Here is a 24,474-nt window from a genome sequence, read left to right as displayed (position 1 = left end):
AATTAATTAAAGTATTGATTAATTTTTTTAAAAAAATTCTCTGAAATGCACTTTTCTGCACTTAAAAGTATGTGTGGACAAAGTAAGTATGGAATTTGGTAGAAATAGGTCAAACGATCTGACTTATACAATGGCAACATGCATATTCATTTTTAATATTAGTAGCAATTACAAATATGTTTCATTTTGTTCGTTTTGATTTATAGCGGTAGCTCTGGCTTCGAGATTGTTGCTTGTCTAATTCGATTCATGACTTCACAACCTGCAATATTCTGCGTCATACTTCTGATTGACAGCGCATACTATCTCATCACAAGTATGAACCAAGAGTTAGAAATAAGATAAAATTCAACACAGTGTGTTTCGAAATTCATGATATAAACCATAGTAGAGTGGTAGAAAATATCGCTTCTGGAAATATTCGGTTATACACAAGTTATAAATTGTACAATTGTATTAGAATTGTACAATAAACCGAATCCTGTAATATTCTGCTTGTCCATGTAGCCGGTCACAGAGCAAAGATTTAGAAGTGCAAGATTTAGTGCAATTTTATTATCAGATACAGTCACATAGAAAGCAATATGTCCCGGAAATCATAATTCAGATATTAAAAGAGTTCTAGAAGGCACTGAATATAGCAATAATCTGCTTATACGTATGGTAACTAACTAAACTAAGCCAAAACTAAACCAAACGTTGGAAGCCAGGCAAAATTTTGTTATTAGACAGCTCGCAGTGTGTTTCGAGATTTGTAAACAAAAGATAAAACAAAATCCATCTGGTAATTTTTTGTTTCGTACATCATCTCAAACACATAAGCAAGATTCAAAAACCATATACAGCATTATTATTAAATGCATTCATTGAGTTAACAATACATCCCGAAATTTGTGGCTAAAATTTTGAAGTGATACAATGTATCGAATACAGCATCTCAACATCATAAAAAGGAGATAAAACATTTGCGATAAAATACGTACAATTACCGTAGTCTGAGAATCTTCACCTGTAAGAACTTTTAAGGAAATGAGTGAAAAAATTCATACATCGATTTTCGTGTAACTTTAATATCAATAACATTTTTACACTTCGAACAATCACACGAAGTTTATATATGATATTATATTCAAATTTAGTATTTGTTCCATTTTATTTACCTTTTCTTTTATTTCATAGTATGCAAATTTACATTCACACTTCTGCCAAATATAGGCACCGATATTGAAATATTAACACCCCTCGCGTGAAATCATTTCTTCTTGATAATAACTGACATTATTCATTTTTTGATGAACAATATTTAAATAAACATTTAAAAGGGATTTTAATAAAAAAATCGTGGATATTAGAGAATAGTGTCAAACTTCCTCTTTTTTATACCCATTCGAGTATAAAAAAGTAAATCATATTTTACTCAATAACAATACATAATTTTTCCTCATTCTTGTCAGTATTCTTATTTTTTCACTATAAATAATTGGAATCATTCACAAAAAATTCTTTCATATGAAAATGATAGGTGTGAAGATTTTTTTCAACGCAATTTGGTTTTTGTGCTGTCTGTTGTTGAATGCGAAAGAGGCGAAAGCTGGTCCATTCAAAGATTTTTATGCATGCTATGTAACGCATGTATGCGAGTGTGGTATTTATTAACGTTTTTAGCTTCATCGCTGATCTGAGTCTTAAATTATTTCTAAATTTATATTATAATTATCATAGATTCATTGTTAATTTTCTATGCAAAATTTCATTATAATTCAGCATTTTTTTTGACAATATTATCTTTCCTTTTCTTTAAATCCTAAAATCATGTAACCATAAACATCAGTATCAGTATCTGAAAATAAATACATGCATTTAATCGCTTTTTTAGGAATACTTTTTTTAAAAGAAGCATTTTTATAGATTAAGCAACTAATTACAAAATGCTTTGCAAAAATTCAATTGATTTATTGTTCTGATATTGAATTCAGTAAAATGTACAGGAAACTAAAGTCCTGTAATAAATATTTTGAAATTAAATATAAAAACATTTAAATAGGGTTAATATTAAGATTCGATAACGATTTACGCTTACATTAAGATTCGATTATTTATGTTACGATTCGATAACAATAACGATTTACATTAAAATTCTTCTCATGATGTTTATTTTGCTTCCTCCAAAATAATGCTTTGGTTCCTATTTTTGGTCATAGATAACACCGTGTCAGAAGCAGCAAACACGCGCCATAGGTATAGTTACTTGTTTACGTACTTTATTTATCCCTAAGGTTTTCCGAGATTTTTATACACAGAGATTGGTTAACTTGAGAGTACAGTAAATCCCTCAGAGAGTATCATTCCGTCACATCAAATAGTCCTGCAATATTTCCAACCTATTTTGTCCTAAAGTACTCTTATACTTAGATAGAAATTTGCTTTAAATATCAATAACCGATATTTTCTCTAAAAAAATATTTTCAAATATAATGCTATTTAATTTTATAGAAACTCTCCTCCCGCCAATTTTTGTTTGAATTTCGCGAATAGAAATCTCTCCCTGATATATTTCGGGAAAATCATTTTGTTCTGCATTTCGGGAACATTACATTTGTATGATCCATTATTCCCTGTGATATCAAGAATTCATTTATTTACTTTTATTAGTCATGTAGAAAATTCGTAATTATTTTAAAATGGAAATTATATCTTATATTTTATTAATGTCAGAATCAGAAAATTCTCTTCTACACTTTTTAAACCTATGTTTTTTTAAAGGAATATCACCTTCGATCTATTTAATTAAAGTAATCATGAAAAGTGTAATAAAGGAATGTCATTTTTCAGTTAACTAAATTCAGATAATCTTAATATACATAATAATGGAATATCAACTTCCATCATTTAAATTTAGATAATTATAATAAACATCATAAAGGAATATAATAAATACTATAACATAATACCAACTTCTTCCAATTAAATAAAGGTAGTATACGAAACATTTTAAAGGAATATCAACTTAGTTAAAGCAATTGTAATATGAATTATAGGAATATATAGTAAAAGGACTATAAACGAGTATTAGGTGGTATTTTAAGCAATCATTTTTAATTAGAGTGCTGAAACTGGAATTTTAATTTTATTAATCAAATTAAATGAAATTTTTACGATGCTTCCTTACATTCAGTGTAAACCTTTTTTATTGCAAACTGTAAACTCAATTTTTCCCAAAATGACAATATGTAGATATGTATTAAATTTTGAATTTACATTTTAGGTCTTCTTGATCAGTACAACCAATGTTACCTGAAAGCCCCACAATCCGTAAGTTGAATTCTAAATTTTTAAAAAAATAATTAATAAGTTGAAAAATTAATCCTAAGTATTTTTTTTATCTAGCGATTTATCCTAAGAATATATCAACTCATGATAATGTATTAAAATGCGAATCTAATATTATGTTTGGTCATAACATTTTATTCAGAAAAATTTCTTGTCGACAAGTAGCGTTTGTTTGTTTGTTTAGAGATATAAATAAAAGACTGTTTCGCCTTCTTCCGCCAATCTCTTTTATTCTATAAAGATTGTAAGTCATTTTTATAGTTTAACCTCAACAAAAAGGAATCAACTTTCTTTCCAGGTTTATTGAGATGAATCTTTAGTAATACATCAATACTTAACTGCCTAAGTATCGTTTGGACTTTATTCACCTTAACTTCCATAAAAAGGAACCAACCTTCGCCTTCAGGTTCACTTGAATTAATCTTCTGCAATAATTTACACCTTAATTTCTGAAGTATAAGTGCTTGCCTTACCCTGCATAGGAATATACTTTCACCATCTAGTTTGCTTGTAATAATATTCTATAATACTTCAACATTTAATCATTCAAGTATGCGGATTTGCAAATGTTTAGCTAAACGTATTTTACTCAAAAAGAAATCGTTCTTTGCTTTATGGCTTGTCGAGATTAATCCTTTCTTTCATTCAGTTCAAATGAAACATTAATAGCCAGATAAGAATACCTACATGAATGGACTTATTACATTTTTGAAATAGCTAATGACCACTGGATAGGAATGTTCTTATTATTCAGTTCTTCTAGCATTTTTTTTTAATTCTATGATTATCCCTTCAGACTGATTAGCATTATACATTCAATTAAATGATACTTTTGCATGAAGAAAATAATATTTTTCTTAGATTATTAAGATTAGTGCATAACTTTGGTTTCAATCCAGTCCGAAATTTCACATATATGTAAAATTCTTTAATTTTATTTCTATTTTACTAAGCATGAGATTTTAAAAAAATATATGTTTAAATATGTCTGATGAAATTGTTGAAATTAACTGACAACTTAGAAGCTAAAATTGTTCTTAAATATTTCAAAGCACTCTCTATTAATAATTACAAACGGAAAATTAAGGATATTGTTTTTTATTAATAAGAGATTTTTTTACATTCTAAATTCATTGTTTCTGACTTGATGAGAAACTCTTACTTGAGACGAGATTTACTCATTTTATACATGTATAATTCCATATATGTAAATATGGAATTTTGTAATCGATTTTTCAATGTCTTCTTAATATGCTAGATTTTTTAAATTTCGTATATAAGTATATTCTTAATTGATTTTTCGAAATTTAATTATCACTTAAGGTGTACGTACACACTTGAAGATTTTTTTTTTAAATTTTAACTTTAAAAATCCAGTTTTTTCACAGTAGGTTGCTAATATATGTTTAAACTCATTTCAGGGAGAAAAAAGTATATTGCACTAATTATTAATTAATTAAATAATATTTAATGAGCTAATGAGCCTATTTTTTGAAACATGATATCTTAAATTCTAATTTGTACAGACACAATTCTAGTTGAAAATGATGCCTAATATTAGTCTTCATGTTCTCTGCCTCAATCAAGTTTTAAAAATATATAGTTTTTTTTAACAATTTTTCATCCACAATAAATAGAAAAAGCGAGATTTTTTCTGTAATTTTAACTTTTAAACAGTTATTAAAAATTAATTTTTTTAAATATAACTTTGATTGAGGCACAAAACATCCGCTATTTCATACGGATTATTTTGATATATAAATAACTGTATTTCGTTAATTTCTTGCTGAATTATAATTGTTTGAATGAAGCAACATAGTGGAAAAATATCATTCTTCATAAAATGAGTTTTAAAAACACCGTAACTAGAGTTTTTAATGAAAGCACCTGAAGAAAAAAAATTATAACTCGGGAAATATTTCGAATATTGACAACATCTTCGTATCGTTTGAAAGTTAAAGGATCAGAGAACATTATTAAGCAATAAAAAAAATTATTCGATATTTGGAACGACTTTCGAAGTTTCAAGTGTGTACATACACCTTAATGGATTAATTTTATTAAATTCTTATTCATTTTGAGTGGAGACACTTGGTGGAGAATATGAGAGAAAATTGATTCAAAAGATTTCATAATAATTAAATGAAAAAAAAATGCTAACACTTTTTAAAACTAAAATGTAGGCAGTAATTAAAATAATTACTACATTTTAGCACTTTAATAAAAGTGTACTATTAGAAATGAAGTTTATTAATTTTTTTAGATACGTCATCTTGGGGCCGACATTTTCCGAGATTACTTTCCCGGAAATTTTACTGGTGATGATGGTTTGATTCCCTTCACCACCCAAATGTGCAAGGATAAGGAAAATGAATTGGTAGGTGACAGTTAGAGTAATTGGTGGAAAGTTATTTTAGATTTTTTTAAAGAGTTCGTCCAATATAGTTGCAATATACACCTAGATAAATTATTTCGCAGCACTATGTTCATTTGTATCTGCAAAATGTGATATAAAATTTTATAAGAAATTAGTGTTTTATTAAAATTATTGGTGGGTTTTTTCGGGGGGGGGGGGAGGGGGACGGTCACACCTACGAAGTACAAAAAAAGAAGGTATTGATATAATCAAAAAATTAGACTTCTGAGTTTTGCTAAAAATACATTTTTCAGACCCAATCAGAATCCACGAGAGTGATCGCTACGAAATTTTCTCACATACTTTCTAATAAAAGATCTCTCCCTTTTCCCTCTTATAAAATTGTGAATCTTAGGCAAGAGCCGATAACCACGAGTGCACATATTTTTTATTTTTGCACATGAGAATTGTGTGCTTGATGTGTACTGCGTGTAACTGCATGCATTAAACAAAAATCGGTGTTTGTGTATTAATGCATACTTTTGATACCCTTAGTGTATTAATTCCATGCTAAAAGTAGTTATGAAGGATCGATCTTTACCATGAATCTAACGATTTCACTGATTCTAATTTCTAATCACTGATGCATATTCGCTGATACTGAAAAATCGCTGCAAGAAAATCGAATATGTATTTTCGACTTTTTCCCCACTAACTTTACTAAGAACTACATTTCTGGTCGTAAGGTCACAATGACAAATTTCATTTAAATCATTGCGCTTTTGAGTTATCACGGTTTACGCACATGAGAAACAGGTCGACAAACAATCAACCTTATCAATGGATTTGGTTCCAAGTTTAATATGGATCTACACCTTAGAAAATAAATATATGTAAAAAGTTGTATCCACATAGCTCTTTTCGTTTTGTAGTTATGGTGTTTACTTTTTATCTGACAGCTGAACAGACAGATTTCCTCTGAAAATATTTTGTTTAAAGTCTACAAATTTGATGTTAAATCCATATACCCGATTTTATTTGTCTAGCCCAAAAAATTGTTGTTGGGGTTTCTTATGGCACTTGCCATGGTCAAGCCCGCTGTTACGAAGACAGAGATTTTAAGCCGGTGGGGGATCGTCTCTTGTTTTTGTAGTAGCTCCAACTAGGGTCAAGAGTACGACTTTGCTACTCACGCATCACTCATTAGCTTGCACAACCTCTTTTTACAGGAGGGCACATTCACACATCTCACAGATAGAACAACTATGCCCAATCCGGGACTCGAACCCAGGACGTTCAGATCACGGGGAAGACGCGCTACTCCTTTGTACGCCGGCTCAAAGAGCTTTTGAGCTTTCGCTTTCATGGATAAGCAGGCATTATGAAAAAATTATGTTTTTAGAATTTAGGAAAGAAACTTGAAAATTCTAAAAATGTTGCTTCCGAATTTTTTGAGAATTATAATATTTTCTCTCTGTATATTTCGTATACGGAAAAGTAAAAAAGATTTTTGAGATTACTTCTGCGTATTCATTTCGTCTGTGAAATTAATAAATTAATAACTGAATAACGGGTTCAACGAATGAAATTTTATCTGGTTTTAACACCAAATTACACAATTTTATAAAATTTTGCATGAAATTCTTCCGCGTTTGTTCAACCGTGTAATTTTATTCACTGTAACTCAAAAATACAAAGTAATAGATAGAAGAAATTTAGCATTTATTTTTTCATGAGAAACCGCTATCTACATTAAATGTTGAACTGTATCTGTTGTCTGTCTGTGTATCCGCGTGTCCAGGATTGTAATAGCTTTTCAAATCTGTCTGTATCAAATTTTGTTTTCAGTCGGTCGAAAAAAAGGCATTTAAAATGCATATTGGTTTTCTTTACTACTCTATGAAACATAAAACTCTTATTTGCTGGACACTGAAAATAAAAGAGTGAGTACTCTTAGCTTTTACAGCCTTGCTGAAGGTCCGCAGTCTTATTTGGGGATGGCGAGGGGTGTTATAATCTTTAAACTATTCCAAAACATTTTGAAAAATCAGTCACTCTTGTCTTCATTTGGAGTAGATAACAAAATCAGGCCACTAATACGAGTATAAATAATAATAATAATAATAAATTGACAGAAAGTAATATCTTATTTTGTTGAGCAAAATGAAAATTTTATAAGGAAGGGAAACTGTTTCTTACGAATAAAGTAACATATGAGATGCTTTTTCCATTAAGTTGGACTAAGAAATTTTGATCGCTTATATATTCGCAAACCATGTTACTTAATTTAGTTCATATTTAGCATGAATATAGAAGAAAAAATTGTACTTTAGAATAAAAAGTGCGAAAAAAACAACTGACAAATATCGTATTTAAAGCAGTTTTAATGTAATGTTATGTAATTTTGCAGTTTTTCAAGATCTGGGACCGAACTGAAAAGGAATTGAGAGCTTTTGAGGTAAGCTTTTAGAGTTGCATTGTCTGTTCTGTATTATCTAATGCAACATTTATTTTGTTTAATTTATGTGAAATATTTAAAGGAACTTCAAGCCTCTAATTCGAAACATAGTAACCTGATAATATTTTAGGATCCATTTCCCTATCTTTATTCTATTTTTAAAGTTTATTGTGTATTATATAACAGCGACAATATGCGCATAATATATGTTTACAATATCGTTCACAACGAAGTGTATATAAATCCAAAAAGAAAAACAACGGAAGGTATTGTTGTAACACATACAGTAAAATATTCTGGCAAATTTATTGAAATTAGAGAAAAAGTTTTAAATTAATAAAGTTAATGGCCTTTATTTATTTTTTTAATTTTAAAGCGATGTAAAAATGAGGTTTGTATAATATGCTCTGAAATTATTGAGGAAAATTTTTAAAATTTTATTAATTTTGAATTAAAATCCAATTAAAATTTTTAAAAGTTTTTGTCATTAAACATCTATTATCCAAAAAAACTGCATATCAAGTTAATTTTAGGCTCAATGATTTTCCCTATGATGTGTTTTGGATTATTTTTTTCATCCTACATGTCGCATCATGAAATAAGCATGCAATCCTTTAAAGTTTATCAAGTTCATATGTTAATGTTGTGAATGACCATCTGTTATAAAAAAAATTTGCTGGCCAAATTTGTTAGCTTTAGGTCCAACAGTCTATCCTATGGAGAGCATGGGTGATTTTTTTTTCTTTCTGCATGTCGCATTGTGTAATATAGAGTTCATGCTAGCCTTTAAGCATTTACAAGCTCGTGTGATAATGTTGTGAGGGGAGTATCTATTATTCAAACAGAAATTGAGCACCGAATTTAGTAACTCTAAATTCTATAATCTGAAATATGAAGCGTTTGGATGATTTTTTTTACATCCTGCAAGTTATAGCAAATAATAATAATAGCACATTAGACATTGATATATTTTTAATTGGTGATATACTTACAAGATAATGTTATAAAAGCAGGGGATTTCAAAATAAAATAATTACTACAGCAATATTTTAAATTTAAACCACCTTCCAGCAATTGTACACAATGCATGATTTCACTAAATTTCTTTTTTGTTTGTAAAAATAAATGTGGCAAACGAATTTTCATACACTTCTTAAGTTACAAAATAAAGGCTATGAAATTTAGTAGAATTGTATGTGTTTAAAATATCATCTTATATTTTCAGAGCATAATTAGCTGTCAATTGATTAATTGTAAACAAATTTTGACTCCATTTGAGAGGCCCCAGCTGGTGATTAATTCGAGAAAAAAATTAATTCAGATATTCCATATTTTTATATAATGAGTTGTTAATTATGTTAAAAACTTAAAAGTGACAAATTATAGAATTTAAAAAAAAATGCTTTTATGCCTGCAGTAAAATGTAAAAAATGAATTTTGAATAATAAGGCTCGAATAGTCAAAACGAAAGGATAGAAGTTTGAAACGTTAAAATAAAGCTATAAGTAATTAAATCCACAATCAATTTAAAAATAAAGAATGTTACTAGGCATTCATTAAAATTTGAAAGTAAATTATAAATTTGATTGCAAAAAGTCAAATCAGCAAACACTTTTACAATTTTACTCTTACTTCCAAATTTTAAATAATAAACTAAAAAATATTATTTTATGCCTTTTAGTAACTAATAAAGATGTGGCTCCATTAAAATCATAGGTATATTCATAATAATACACATGCTGATAAAAATCTTCATTTCTTCTGTAATTGCACTGCAAGAAGATAAATTCGCTTATTTACCTATAATCTAATCGAATGGCACTTTAACATAAAAAAATACGTAACAGCAATTTTATTCGTTTATATTGATGAGTTTATTATCCAAAAAATGGCTTGAGTGTCCGGTGTTTTCCGCTTAAATGAAGAACTATTAATCTGTGTGAAAAATTATAAATAAAAAAGTTGTAGATATCAACAAAAAAAAGAATTGTGCAATAACTGACGAACATTATGACAGCTTAGTTAAAAATGAGTAAGGAGTAAAGTTTAAAAAAGGGTTTTCTTTTTCCCAACTTTATTTTCTTCAAAGGATTCAATTTTTTCAAAAAAAAAAAATGTCGACATTGATTTGATACTTTTATTAATTTTTTTCCCTATAATACTTATTTAGCAAGAATCATAAAACATTCACTCAATTTAGAAAATATATATATATATATATATATATATATATATATATATATATATATTATTTTTTTAAAATATTCTGCTGCAACCTTAGTGACCTAGCCTACTCAACAACTTAAAATTATCTCTATGTATTTCTTCATTCTGATATTTTTCATGATAATTCCCCTGAATTCTTAGTCCTCACTATTGCATTATTATTAAATATCGAAAGAATGAATCCCAGGGAACTAAAAATTTTAATTTATGGAAAGATTATTTAATATCTAAGGTTTTAACTTTTCATTGATTTCATTTCAGAGAAAAATGGTAATGAATCTTATGCTGGCACGTGATTCTGTAAAGACGCAAACAGCAAAGGTAAGGAAAAAAACTTTCTAGACAAGAGGGATTTTTTTTGACATGCGGCTTCCCTATACTTTGAAGGAACTTCAAAGTATAAGGAATTCTTAGATTAAACATGATAACGTTATTCCAAGTTATAGAATTTCACTATTACTGTGGTGGACTCATCAAGATATTTTAGATGTAACAAAGCATGCAAAACATCGATGATACTTTTAGGTAGATTCCTATAGGAAGACTACCTATTGAAAGGATTCTCATGACAGAACTTTGAGAAAATTTCTGCAATTCTTCACCAGTCATGGTCCCTAGAACTCAAAACCTCTCTTCGTTCAAAAGTGTACATGTAAAGATCATTTTATATCTAAATTAAACATAATTAATTTCCAAATTCTTAATTTAGTCCACATTAACTTCATTCTAAAATATTCTCTTATTTCCTGATACAATTCCACTTTTTTATTTAATTAATGTGCCACGAGCTCTTTATGCTTAAATCTGCATTTTAATATGCTCCGAGCGATGGAGATAAAAATCTTTCTGGCTAAATGTATTCTTTTAAAAGATACCTATAATTCTTTTAAAAGAAAGAAATCCCTATCAGAATCTCATGGTATATAATGAGCGATAAAAACAGTTCTGTCTCTCTTTTAGGCTCTTTACGCTTTCTCCTTTTTTCGTTCTTATGTTTTTTGTGATGTAGACCTCGTTCGCTTCTTGCTTGTATATAAATTATCCTCTCGAGATGGAATAAAAACGAAATCTAAAAATTCAAAGTGTATTAGTGTATTTTCTATTTTCTCTCTTGGGCCATGTCTCTGCTTCAAAAATATATGTTTACATTATATATATATATAATGTAAACACACACACACACACACACACACACACACACACACACACACACACACACACACACACACACACACACACACACACACACACACACACACACACACATATATATATATATATATATATATATTGCATGTTATATATATATATATAACATGCAATCTGGTGAATCTTGTGAACTGGATAACTAGAGTAATTTTGTTTGGATTTTAACTAGCTTAGAATATGTTTTTAGAAAAATAAAAAAAAACTGAGACGAGTTCGTAAATAACCCATCCAGCTCAAAGGGGGTGGAAATGTTAGGGGAATGAAAATTTTCATTTCACTATAACTTTTTTAATATTGAAGATAGAAAAATAAATTCAGTCAGCCAAATTAGCACCTCATTAAGATGGACAACATTTGCTTTTAAAGGTTTTTTCTAAGTGCAATATTTTAGAAGTCAGGGGCTGAAAACTGACTCTTCTGACTCTTTCTAACATCAGCAATTTATGTTGCCAGATAATAATTTAAATATAAACGAAACTACCTTTGCCTTCCAGCTTGCCGAGAGGAATTTTTTTTCAGTAGTTTTCCGATGTTTCATTGGGAAAATTAATATTTTCGGTACAATATAGTCAATTTGATTTCGATTTTCGATACCGATTTTCATAATATCGCAATCCACTACCAAACGTATGATCCACTGTCTTTTTCAGACTATTATGTCTTCTATTCATTGTCTTCTTTGGCTTTAATGTGTTTGATCCAATCTCTTCTTTATAATGTATATGGAGAATGATTCTTGAGAATGATGTTGACAGAGTTGACAGATGTTGTCAAAAGGGTATTCTTGTGATAATCAAAGGGGGAGTCAAAAGAGCATTCTTGTGATAATCAAAGGGGGAGTCAAAAGGTCAAACATCCAAAGTCATTATAGCCAAAGGACATAGTCAAAGGGGCATCATAGTCATGCTTATGGGCATGCTTGTTATTACAATACAGCTCTAGCAAAAACTGCTATCTGGACTTAATATCTGAGTTACATATACTTAATATATGTAAATTGTAGTAATTCTATTTATTATCGCCACTAAAATTGTTCTCCTTTATTTTCAGGCATGCGTCTCACCTTTAATAGCAAGATGCATAGAATATGGAAATGCATGCCGCTGAGGTAAGGCAGAGTTTGTTATATGATCTGAATTCTCCCATCTTTTTTTCTCATATACTTCTAAAATACAATGTTTTGCATTTGGTTTTTTTCATATATTAAAAAGAAACAAATATTGACTAGACATCTAGTCAATATTTACTGACCAACTAAATACAAAATATGACGCAAATCTACAGTTTTGACGTTCAGCACCATAAACAAAATTCAGGAATAAAGATCATCAAAATTTTGGAAAAAAAGATCATATTCATTCATTCATCAAGCTCGCTGCTAATTTTTGTTTCCATATTCACATACAAGAAGATGGATAAAGAGACTTCCATTAACAGATTTAATTCAAAATTCGTCGGAGGTTTGATGTTTAGATATAAAGTTGTCTACCAAGTTAAGTAATAAGAGAAGCTGACAATAATTAATTGAAAATAATTGAAAGACAAATAAGTTTGCCTAGCATATAAAATAATAAGAAAAGCTCGTTTCTAATATTAGTTGAAAGTAAAATCAACAGATTAATATGGTTGTCGAGCAATTAACATAATAAAGCAAGCTAGAAGTAAAATTAGTTGGAAGAAGAGTTGAAAGAATAATATGATTATCAAGCAAGTAAAGTAGTAAGATAATCTAGTTATAGCATTAGTTGGAGGTAAATTTGATGGATAAATGGGATTTCAATGATCTGGAGTGTACTCCTATTGTTCTTAATTTAAAATAACGACATATTTCGGACCTAATTTCGTTGTATAATATATATTTCCTTTCATGTATAACTCCAAAATTTGATACATATCTACAATCTACTAGAATCAAAGAAAAATATCGTGTTTTGGCTTGTTATGTAGTTCTCATAGGATGACTGATTCTCATGACAAGACTTCGGAAAAATTTCTGCAGTTTATATATATATATATGGTTTACTGCAGCATTACTGAGAATATACTGAATTAAACAGTATTGCGATAATAAAAGACAACCATTATGACTTTTAAACAAGTACATTATTATTCAACAACTAATAGTGATTAATCGCCAAAAAAGATCAACAAAGGTATCATGTCAGTCTATTGACTATGTTCACCTAAGACATGTGGTTAAGCCTAAAACTTGCTAATTGTATGCAGTTAATACACAAGTGCCGAAGAATATATTTAAAAAAAAAACTGATGATAAATTTTCTTTTACACCAATTAATAGTTATAACTGAAATATTTAAAGGTTTTAGTTCTAATATTAATTAAGTATAACAGACGATTATTTTCTCTCCAAAAAAAAAAGGAATAGTTATACTTTGGATACAGATGTACTTTAGATCATCAGCAAAATTCTTCGGAGAATTTTGTTTTCTAATTTTAATCAAAATTGAAATTTATTAATTAAAATTAAGAATTTCATAATTAAATTTAAATAATTAAAATTAAGAAAGACTTTGGTTGTATCAATGAAAATTTCGAAAATATTATTGCACGAAAGTGATATTTACAGCCTTTTAAAATTAAAAAAAATGTATCGTTTTTACAATACTAAGTCAGTTGGCACACAATTATCCCTAAATATTGAAAAATTTAAAAAAAAATTTGCATAATATTTTATAAGATTTCATTCTTTTATAAAATATTTCATAGCTTGATTGTTTGTTTTTTTTTTTCATTTTTAAATATTAAGAAAAAACCACATTTATTTTCTGAACAGATTACATGAGGAATCAGAAAGTGAAAGTACATTACAGAAAAAGACAATATGCAATTAGCAAATAGATTAATAACATCATTATGATTTTAATGGCACTATGATGTCATAATACTTGGTTCCATTTAAAAATTTACAAACGGAACAGATGCGAGACTAGTAACATTGCTTTTAAAGATTGTCACAATTTATGCTGAAAAATACTTTCTTGAGAGAATTATTATAAATATCAAGTTATGCTTCAGAGATTCAGTTAAAATTGAAAACAACCAATAATCTTGGCTAACTAATTGATAGCGAATAATATTTAAAAAAAATTAAGAAGGAAGCTTGAGAATAAAAACTTTCCTCTTTTAATTTCTTCCCATCAGAAAGATAGTATTTTCTATAAAAAAAAAGTAAAATCATTCGTCATAAAGAACATTTAGGATATGCTTTAAAATACAGTAGGTATGAATATAATCTAGAGTCTGTTGATTTACCCTATTTAATATTTTTATTTAACTTGGCTTATTTCATGATAGTAATGATCAAATTTTGTAAAAGATTTTTAACTCATTTCCTGATGAGTAAAAATTACAAATGTTGTACACTTGTATGTTTATTTGCGACAATACATTATTTTAATATTTAGAGATCTTAAATATTATTAACTAACTAATTAATTAATAGAATTATCTTTGTTTTATTCTGTGCTATTCAATACTACCTACTTGTGACTTTTGAAAATAATTGAAATGAACATTAAAATACAGAAAATAATTATAGTAAAAGAACTCTGCTGCTTAGTACACTCATAAAAGAGTGTTTTGAAGAACTCTTTAATTCAATTTTTTAACTATTTTTACCATTGTTATTTTCAATAAACAATAGGAAGCGGATTTTTTTTCTCGAAAATAATAGAAGAAGTCATATCTTAATACAAACTATCTTCTATGATAGTCAATAATGATAAGAGCAATCTTTAGATTCTTTAATTTTTGATTTTCTGTTGTTTATAAATTTATCAAATTCGTCATGCCTCAGTGGCTTAATAATATTTATTTCCAATTATCCATTTTTTTCAGATTGCTTTCCAGATACATTGGACTAAATTGGAAAGAAAGATAAGACATTTGACGAATCTTTTACATTATAAAATAGTCAATGAAGATAATGAAATATAATAAATAACGATTTCTATATCTAGATTTTCTTGATTTAATGTTGATTCTCTGTTTTCTAAAATAGGTTCTCTTGATTCACTGTTTTCTAAAATAAATACATTTTTTTCTTCAATCTCTGGAGTCTCTTATTATCTTGGAGTCTCTTAATTTCTCGCCGGCGTCCTGGCACAGGGGTACGCGTCTTCCCAGTGATCTGGGCGTCCCGGGTTCGAGTCCCGGTTTGGGCATGGTTGTTCTTCCGTTTTTCTATCTGTGGGATGTGTGAATGTGCCCTCCTCTAAAAAGGGGTTATGCAAGCGAATGAGTGATGCGTGAATAGTAAAGTCGTACTCTTGGCCCTAGTTGGCGCTACTATAAAAATAAGAGAAGCCCCCCCTCCGGCTTAAATCAATGTCTTCGTAACAGCGGGCTTGTCCGTGGCAAGTGCCATAAGAAACAAGAAACAAACAACACTACTTTCTCATATTCGAGTTATACAAAGAGAAAAGTAAACAAATTTGATTTCGAAGTTTTGATGTATCTTCAAGTTACAAATTAAAGTGCTTCCGAAAAATTTCTTTTTTGATATTATGTATGTTCATTTGTCTCCCTTTAACACAGTAATTCAAAAACATATTGAGCTAGATAGATGAAATTTAGTATATATCTATCAAATTTTGAACGAAATCTATTTGAAAAGTTCGGTTTTTCGATTGCTACTGAATACAATAACTACAAAATGAAAAGAGCTAAATGGATAAAATTTGGTGCAGAGATTTAGTATATAAAATGTTTACCCACATCAAATATGGAATCAAATCCGTCAAAGGTTTACCCATCTGTTGGTTTGTACTTTCTCACAGATGTAAATGCAATAATTCAAACATATAATGTCTAAAATAATTTTAATTTGGTATTCTATCTTGTGACTACCATCATAGTTCTATGCCAAATTTTTTATCAATCGATCTAATAAAAACTGTCGAAAATACATATTCGATTTTTTGGTACCTGTATAGTGATTAATTGAAAAATATAGCACGATAACTACGGGAAAACGCGATTCTCGCCAAAAACCAATCTTTCAAAATTATTGTTTGTAACTGCGTGCAATTAATATATAAGTATCGGTTTAACGCAAGTGCTAGATCACATCAAATATGTGACAAGACAGTGAAGTTCAATGCATCGCATACATTCATTCATTTAATAAATAGTCAGCTATGATAAGAATCTCTACTTTAGGGTGCTTCAACAGCTTCAGGAAAATTTTTTGATTCAACGCATTAGCATCAACGATTCGCTCTTGAAACGCAAATGGAACCATTTTTAAAATGATTGATTACAGTGACGAATACAGTGAATAATTTATAACAACAATAAACGTAAAAGATCAGTTGGAAAGGCAGGATAAACTAGCTCAGACAATATCAAGTTGAATTTCACACAAAAATTATGCTGTCAATTGGATGGATTATAAGTCATATTCATATCACTGACTTTCCGACCCGCCCGAAGGCACAAGGATAAAGAAAACTGAATGACCGGATCGCCGCAACAGCAACACTGGCGGGAACTGTGGTTGAGCCCTAAGGGCCCATCACGGCTACGGTACAACTCTTCCCGAAGGAAGTACGTCCCGTCATCGATGGGAGGAGCCAGATCCCCCACCTTTTTGTGTACCCTCCAGGGTGGCGAGATCCAACCACCATACCGGAAGCATCTCATCCTCTTTTCGAGTTGCTCCCCCGGGCGTCTGGATGGATTATAAAGAAATTTAACACTTTAAACTTTTACCAAAAAATCAAATGGTTAATTCATACATCTAAGTTTAATAATTCGCCAAACTGAGTGATGCAATTCAATAAAAGTGTCTAGAATTGAAAATTATTAGGATATATGATAATGAAAATTCTGGGATTTTCTTATATAATAATGAAGAACCTCACATACCTTTTGCCATTTACCAAAAAATTATTGGAGCTATTTTTTTTTCATAATTTTGGCAATAAATTTCCTTGATGTATCGAAATTCAAAGCATTCTTATTTTTGATCAAACTTTTAATCGCGAATGATTTTTTTGCAATCGTTGAAATTCAAAGAATTCGCTTTATTATGCATGCAGCTTGCTTGACTAATAAAAAAATTGAAGTTATGCTGCCCCTGAAGTGAACCAGTGGTTAAAAAACATATTATCTGGACAGACGCTTTATTAAATAGCATTGTAATGACACGAGCGTATTCTTAAAGAAAACACATATCTTAAATGAAATGCAGCATTCAGACTTTTCCCAAAATTATCTATTCCAATTCAAATCAAAAGCACAACCATCATTCTCCCTCCCCCACACAAGCTCTTTCAATAATATCATATTTAAAAAAAAAAAAAAAAAAAAAAAACAATAACCCTCAAAACGGCGACAGATCTCGCCAATCGTTCTCTCAGACGTCGCCAATGGCGGACAAACATCACAGGCATTATGAAGTCATGGATTTGTATTCTGTTAGAAGTAGTTATGTAAACAATAAACAGAACACATATAAAGCTAAAAAATTAATAACACTTTAATATCTATTACAATTTAACGTGTCTAAATAAATTGTTCAGTTAATCAATAATATCAATTAATGCACAAGAGCTGAAGTTGAATTTAAGCACTATCATTATTCCCAGTGGACTAATTAATCAAAGACAATTAGTCAATTAGACAAACTAAATTGGAGAATTGTAGGCGACAGCTCAAGTTCTATATCATATTATTTGTTAACTATAAAAACCTATTAATTAACAATATGTTTATAATATAGAAATTTTGGAAAGGTACATCTTCGTTTGATGATTAAAATGTTTAATAAATCCCGGCATTTCTTTATACGTAATTGATTTTAGATTATTATTCAAACAAAACGTGAAGTTTTGCAATTAAAACCCATGTTTCTAGGCCAAACAAAGAATGCGCGATTTAGTTTAGGCGAATTAAGGTCCCTTTTGAAGTTACATGAGGGCTACTTTAGGACTTATTTCATAATTTTGAAAGTTGCTAGATGACGAAAATAAGACATGAGCTAAAAATCGTTTACATTATATCGGAGAGATCTTGCGATTCTCTAAGGACTCAATTTTAACCGGTCTCATGTGCAATATATTCTTGAGAGAATCGGATGTAATTCATGAAATTCCAGTCCTGATAGCGATATTTTGCAATCAAACTGTTAAGACGCCTGAAACTCATTTAACTTGCTACGGATTCAGCCTGAATTTGGTCCACATACAGAAAAGATCCTTCAAGATCTTGAATTTCGAACCCACAATTCTCCAATCAAAATTCCGATATTCTACTACTAAGTCACCATCGAACTTCAAAATAAGAGCAGAACTTGTTAGATCAGCTCAGACAGTATTAGTTTTTACAGTCTAATAACAACAAATTTTCTTTAATTTAGAATAACTCATTTTATTTTAATAAAGTATGTGTAATGTTGTTAAATTGGTAATTTAAAGATTAGAAACTAAAATTATTTGAATCTTTTCCCTTCTCAAATTTTAAAAATAAAAAAAAGACTTGTTTTTTAAAATGTATCTTTTATATAAAAAGTGATAACATTAATTAATTTATATATTTAATCTAAATTAATGCACAGATAATCACACTGTAAAATGTTGCCATTATAACAGAAGTTTTTGTTTCGTCTGCACAAAAGCAAATGAATTTCCGGGGGACTAAATTTCAAGACAAAGAGTTTCTTTTCATGCTTAAAATGAAAAAGAATAATATATTTTATTAATTATTTGTTAAATGGAATTAACAGAAAAAAGAATCGAGAACGAAAGAAAAATAATGTCAAGCTTTTCATTTAATATGAAAAGTTTCACATAATAATTATTTAAAAATTCATTATAATTATTATTTAAAAATCGGTGTTCGAAATAGCCATCATTTGATTGCGACGATTATTTGAGATAAAATCAACTTTTTTGAGTATGCGTCCACAAATCAATCAATCAATTTACAACACCCATCGACTGCTGTTTCACCAGCCATGCATGGACTAAAGGCAATATTTATTCAAATGATGTATGTCTCATGAGTTGCACTCATTTTCGTGCGTCTTCGGGCCACCAATCTCATCTTCTTTATTCTTTGAAGTGGTTGATAGATGCAGTAAATTCATTGTATGAGTTATGATTTGATTTGATTGTTTTTTTATGGCGCAAGGGCCAATACTGACCAAGCTGTGCCAAACTCGAATGAGTTATGAAGTTACTTTTATTTTTACCCATTTGTTGTAATATATAACATATTACAGCTTCCGAAAACATTTGCAGTCAGTTAGGTTTTGATTTGCATCCGAGCTTGGATAAGCTGTACGTGCCAATATTATAATTTATTTTGCAATATTCAAATTGTCGGTTAAAGTGAAGATTAGTGTGCCTCCTCCGAGTTTGTCGCCAATATGGCAACCCAACGGAACTCTCTACTAGCAAACCTGATGCTGTTTTATTTACTACTTTTTACAATGGTTGAGCTGCACATGAACTACAACTATTTTATGAAAAATGTTAAATTAAAAATAATAAAAAATACCGATTAAAGATTTTAATTTTATTCTTTATTATAATTTTAAAAAATTTACAACTAATAAGACACTGCAATTTTATTTTTAATGTGAATACAAACAGAAAATATTATTCTTTTGCAATTTTTAATTGCCAATATGCGCTTTAAAAAATCGTCTGAATTTTTACTTTACGAAATCGTCTTCATTCTTACTTTAAAAGTCAGCAGCAATAGAATTTTTTGCAGTTCTCGTTATTCTTTTGGTGTTGTAACGGTTGATTCCCTTGATAATTTGTTATGTCGACAAATGTTCAAGAATGGATAACGGGTAAAGGGGATGGAAGACAGTATTTTGAACCTACAGAATGGATAAAGGGCGAGTGGAATATATAGATATTTTTTTACAAGTTGATGAAAGAAAAGGATACTTGTTTGAAATTTTGTATGGAGAATGGTTTGATTGCTTCTAAGTATGAATTAAATAAATTAAGTAAGTGCATTAATTCTTTAAAATTCCCTCTGAAATCCGTTCCTATATCGTCCTTTGTTCTTTCTTTTCTGTTGATTATGTACTGTTCCTGTTATCCACACAGTCCTTACGTTCAATGTGCTAACTAACAAAGCTACTAGGTTCCCGCTCCCGCAGCTAGCGAAGCCGTAGGATGTTTTTTTAAAGTTAAAAAAATTCTGCCCGGCGCCTTCTACAGATGCCGAATGCATCGCATGTTCTAATTTTTGCTCTGTACGCAACAGACAAGCGAAGCCGGTCTGAAAAAAAAAAGAAATAAAAAAAAACAATACTTAATCATTATATTGCGAAAAATGGTAACCGTAACTGTTCCGCAGAAGTGTTTGTTTACTTTGTCCGCCATCTTCATTCGCATCCTTGACTAAGAAAGGGGCACATTAAACTTCACTTTTACCTAAATTGTCTACTGTGAACACAGTTGCCATTTGTTTTTTCTGGAGCTTGTTTGTCTGGGCCGTTTGTTAACATCGGTAATTAAGACGCCTTTAACAGTTTATAAAGGCGCTTTTAAAGAAGATGTATTGAAATTGCAAATTTTATGAGAGAAGACATCAAAAAGAAACGGTCGCTCTTATTTTGTTAATGAACTGGAAACTTCCGCCTATGGTAAGTTACTATTATTTTCATAAATAATGTAACATTTGTAGAGTTGCTTGATTGAAACTTTTTCTTGTATATTCTTTCCAACTTTTGACAACATTTGTGCTTGAAGATCTAGATTTTTAAGCTGGTACAGTTCAACTCTTATTGGGTTAAAGTTTATTTTTAATTTCCCTTAAATTTTATTTTCACATTGCTTAGGCAGTTCTGAGAATATTTGGATGCATTTTAAAACTTATAATGCTTTGAAAAACGAAAATTTACTAATACTCTCGTTTCAAAAATGCTAAATAAAACTTTGATAAAATATAATTATTTGTAAATTAATCAGTATTTTCACCTACATTAGTGTAAGGAATTAACCCATTGTCCCCATTTCACATGCACCAGAATATAAGATAATGACCAAAAAATATGATAACTAACTGAAAGCGGCAATTCTATTGTTAACCCATTGTCCCCATTTCACACGATCCCCATTTCACATACGCCAATCACTAAAAATATATTTAAGTCGGACAGTTTAATTTCATTCTGTATATATTTTCAGAATAAAACATTATTTAAATATAATTATGCACAAAAATTTGTCTAACAATATATAACTTATCCAGCCAAAATAGATTGTCAGTTAATGGTAAACGGTAAATGGCATATCATACCGCTCAAATAGTTCAAATAATCTTGCATTCTTAAAGTAAATAATGTATTTCAGAAGAAACTAGTTCAAATGCTTTTCTCTATGAATAATGAACATTATTATTATTATTATTATTATTTTGTAAATGGTATGATGTACAAAGGATTCATTGGAATTATCCGATTTCGTTTTATACCATGTTACTGGTTTGTAGTTGCAGCCATATTATGGCAATTATTAAATTTGCATATTAAATATAAGTCAACATAACATGATTTACTAATGGATTCGCTTCAGGAAATTATTACTCCTGCCGCTATTATTTCGATTTTTAAAAACCGAATTGAATTATATAGCTCAGTTTATTAGTATGTCTAAAATGTGGACCTTAACAGAATTTCATTGTATTTAGTTTGTTCTCCAATTACGCATTTATTAAGAACGTCGGTTAGAAGTTCGATTTTTGATGTGTTCTGCTATTTTTGCAATAATTATGATTTTAAAGTGTTACAAATAATAAGTTTAGCATTTAAAACATTATCTGCAAACATTACATATAAATAGAAATTTAAGTCTTTGAAAGATTAAGTTCGAATTTGATAATACAGACCATCTAAAACCTGGTTATAATGAAAGTGGAAATTATTTAAAGTGATTCGATTAGCATATACAGTAATAAAAGGGTCTCCCTGCAGTTCATGGTTTTACCTGATACTATTTTCTTTACAGAATGGAACCAAATTGTTTGGAACCTATATGCAATAATAATTTGAACCTATTTGCGATCCGTTTGATTACAAATAGCACCTTTTCACGGGAGATTTTCATATACATCTGTTCCCAGATCGAACAGTAATATGATGCTAAATAATGGCTCTTGTTTCCTATAGAAAGCTAAGCATTGAACAAAATTTGTGCGAAGTCGATTTTTATTTATTAATATGTACTTACAAACACGAAGAGAGTGATCATGCTATTTCATTCATTGTTAGTTTAGGACAAATCCTTAAGCACTCATTTGCCTTCCATTCATAGATTAGTAGTTTGTTTAGATTTATATTTTTTGGAATAGATAAGAATGTCTTTCAGTACTGTCCTTGGGATTGGAGTAATAATTGGGATATTTAGGACTTTAATAATTGGGATATTTAGGACTTTGCAAAGAAATATTGCTTGCTTATTCTTACATTTTCATTTACTCGATACGGCATTCATTGGAAGAATAAAACATCAGAACAATGGATTTTATCAATATGAATTATTGTAATGAATAAATATGAATATTGTTTTATCAATTGTAATGAATAGATGTATTTTCGTATAACAAAGGTCATTGTTTCAGAAAATTGTTTGATCTGTTCGCTGGATTGATAGATTTGATTAGGTTGAGCGTTTTCGATGCAAGCAATCAAATCGACAAAAATAATACTTTTCTAAAGAAACATCAGAAAGCTACCACTTCGTGTGTAGATGTGAATATGAAATTATAAATGGCAAGTTCTTTCATGCGCAAGTAGCAGCTTATGAACTTAACAATTAAGGTGTGTTTAACTGGGTTCATTTTATTTGAATAAATGACTGTTTAAACTTTGCATTTATTTCTAGAAAATTGAAATATATATTTAGGTGTGTCATAGTATAAAACAATCAAACGTTTAATTTTGAGCAAGTTTCAAAACTTATTTTAATTTTCAAAATAATTTATTTTTAAATATTTTGAACTTTCAATTTTCTGGAAATGAATGAAAACTATAAAATTCCAATATTTGACATCCATAAATCATTTACAGTTTTATAATTTGCTTTGGTATAAGACTTTGAATAAACTGATATTTACTGGGAATTCAAAAGTAATTTTCTCTTAAACAAGTATCCCAATCATGCAGTAGGGATTTATTTCTGTATATTTAAAACTAATTTCAGTTTAATGCCAAGCATATTTGTTAATTGTAGTTATTGGCATTTGAACAGGTTCAGAAGCTATACCGTAAATTTTTCATAATCATAATTTTTCTAAGATGCGATTTGTTTTAATGAAGCAGTTCAATGTTTATATTGGAATTTTAAAGCATTTTCAAACGTTGCAATTGATTTATCAATAACTCCAGTATTTGTTAAAGTACTATCATGCCGAGGAGCTTTAAAGCTTTTCTCATCATGCAGCTTTCTTTCATAAATTTCGGTACTGATGATACCACGAATTTCTAGACATTTTTTGGAGTTCAAAATATGTTAAATCTGGTTTTTCAACCAAAACATATTTGTTATTGTGTATATGGTTTTATTCTACGATTCCTGCTAGTGTAAGAATTCCAGCTCTCGAAAGCTTGAATTATTTCTCGTGTACGAAAACAGAATGGAATCGCCCTTTCTATATGAGAGGCTGATTGCGAATGTCCATCCACTCATAGATTTCTTAAGTCGAGGCTTTGCTGAAAGGCGAGCGCGAATTTTTTGGTAAAATTTGTACAAAAAAATTCGTGTATCAAAAAGTTGTTCAGGTTATTTGATTATCTTGAATATTAAATACATAAATGTAGATTATTAATTTTTATGTACCGTATTATTAAATGTATTATCTACATTAGTGTCATCACAACATTGATAAACATAGAATTTATATTAGTTCC

The 24,474-nt window shown here is 29.3% G+C and overlaps 1 protein-coding gene across 1 annotated transcript; it reads left to right on the top strand.

Annotated features, from left to right (window-relative positions):
• Nucleotides 1-1,515: 1,515 nt before the first annotated feature.
• Nucleotides 1,516-15,523, top strand: LOC129971785 (uncharacterized). The gene is made up of 7 exons (XM_056085761.1): nt 1,516-1,645; nt 3,266-3,312; nt 5,594-5,707; nt 8,097-8,144; nt 10,632-10,691; nt 12,630-12,687; nt 15,438-15,523. Exons 1-6 carry the CDS (start codon nt 1,516-1,518, stop codon nt 12,684-12,686), a joined length of 456 nt encoding a protein of 151 aa, XP_055941736.1. The 3' UTR covers nt 12,687; nt 15,438-15,523.
• Nucleotides 15,524-24,474: the final 8,951 nt, after the last annotated feature.

Source organism: Argiope bruennichi, chromosome 6, assembly GCF_947563725.1.
Source record: "Argiope bruennichi chromosome 6, qqArgBrue1.1, whole genome shotgun sequence".
NCBI lineage: Eukaryota > Metazoa > Arthropoda > Arachnida > Araneae > Araneidae > Argiope > Argiope bruennichi.
The sequence above is the reverse complement of the archived record's forward strand: the minus strand, read 5'-3'. Positions and strand labels throughout refer to the sequence as shown.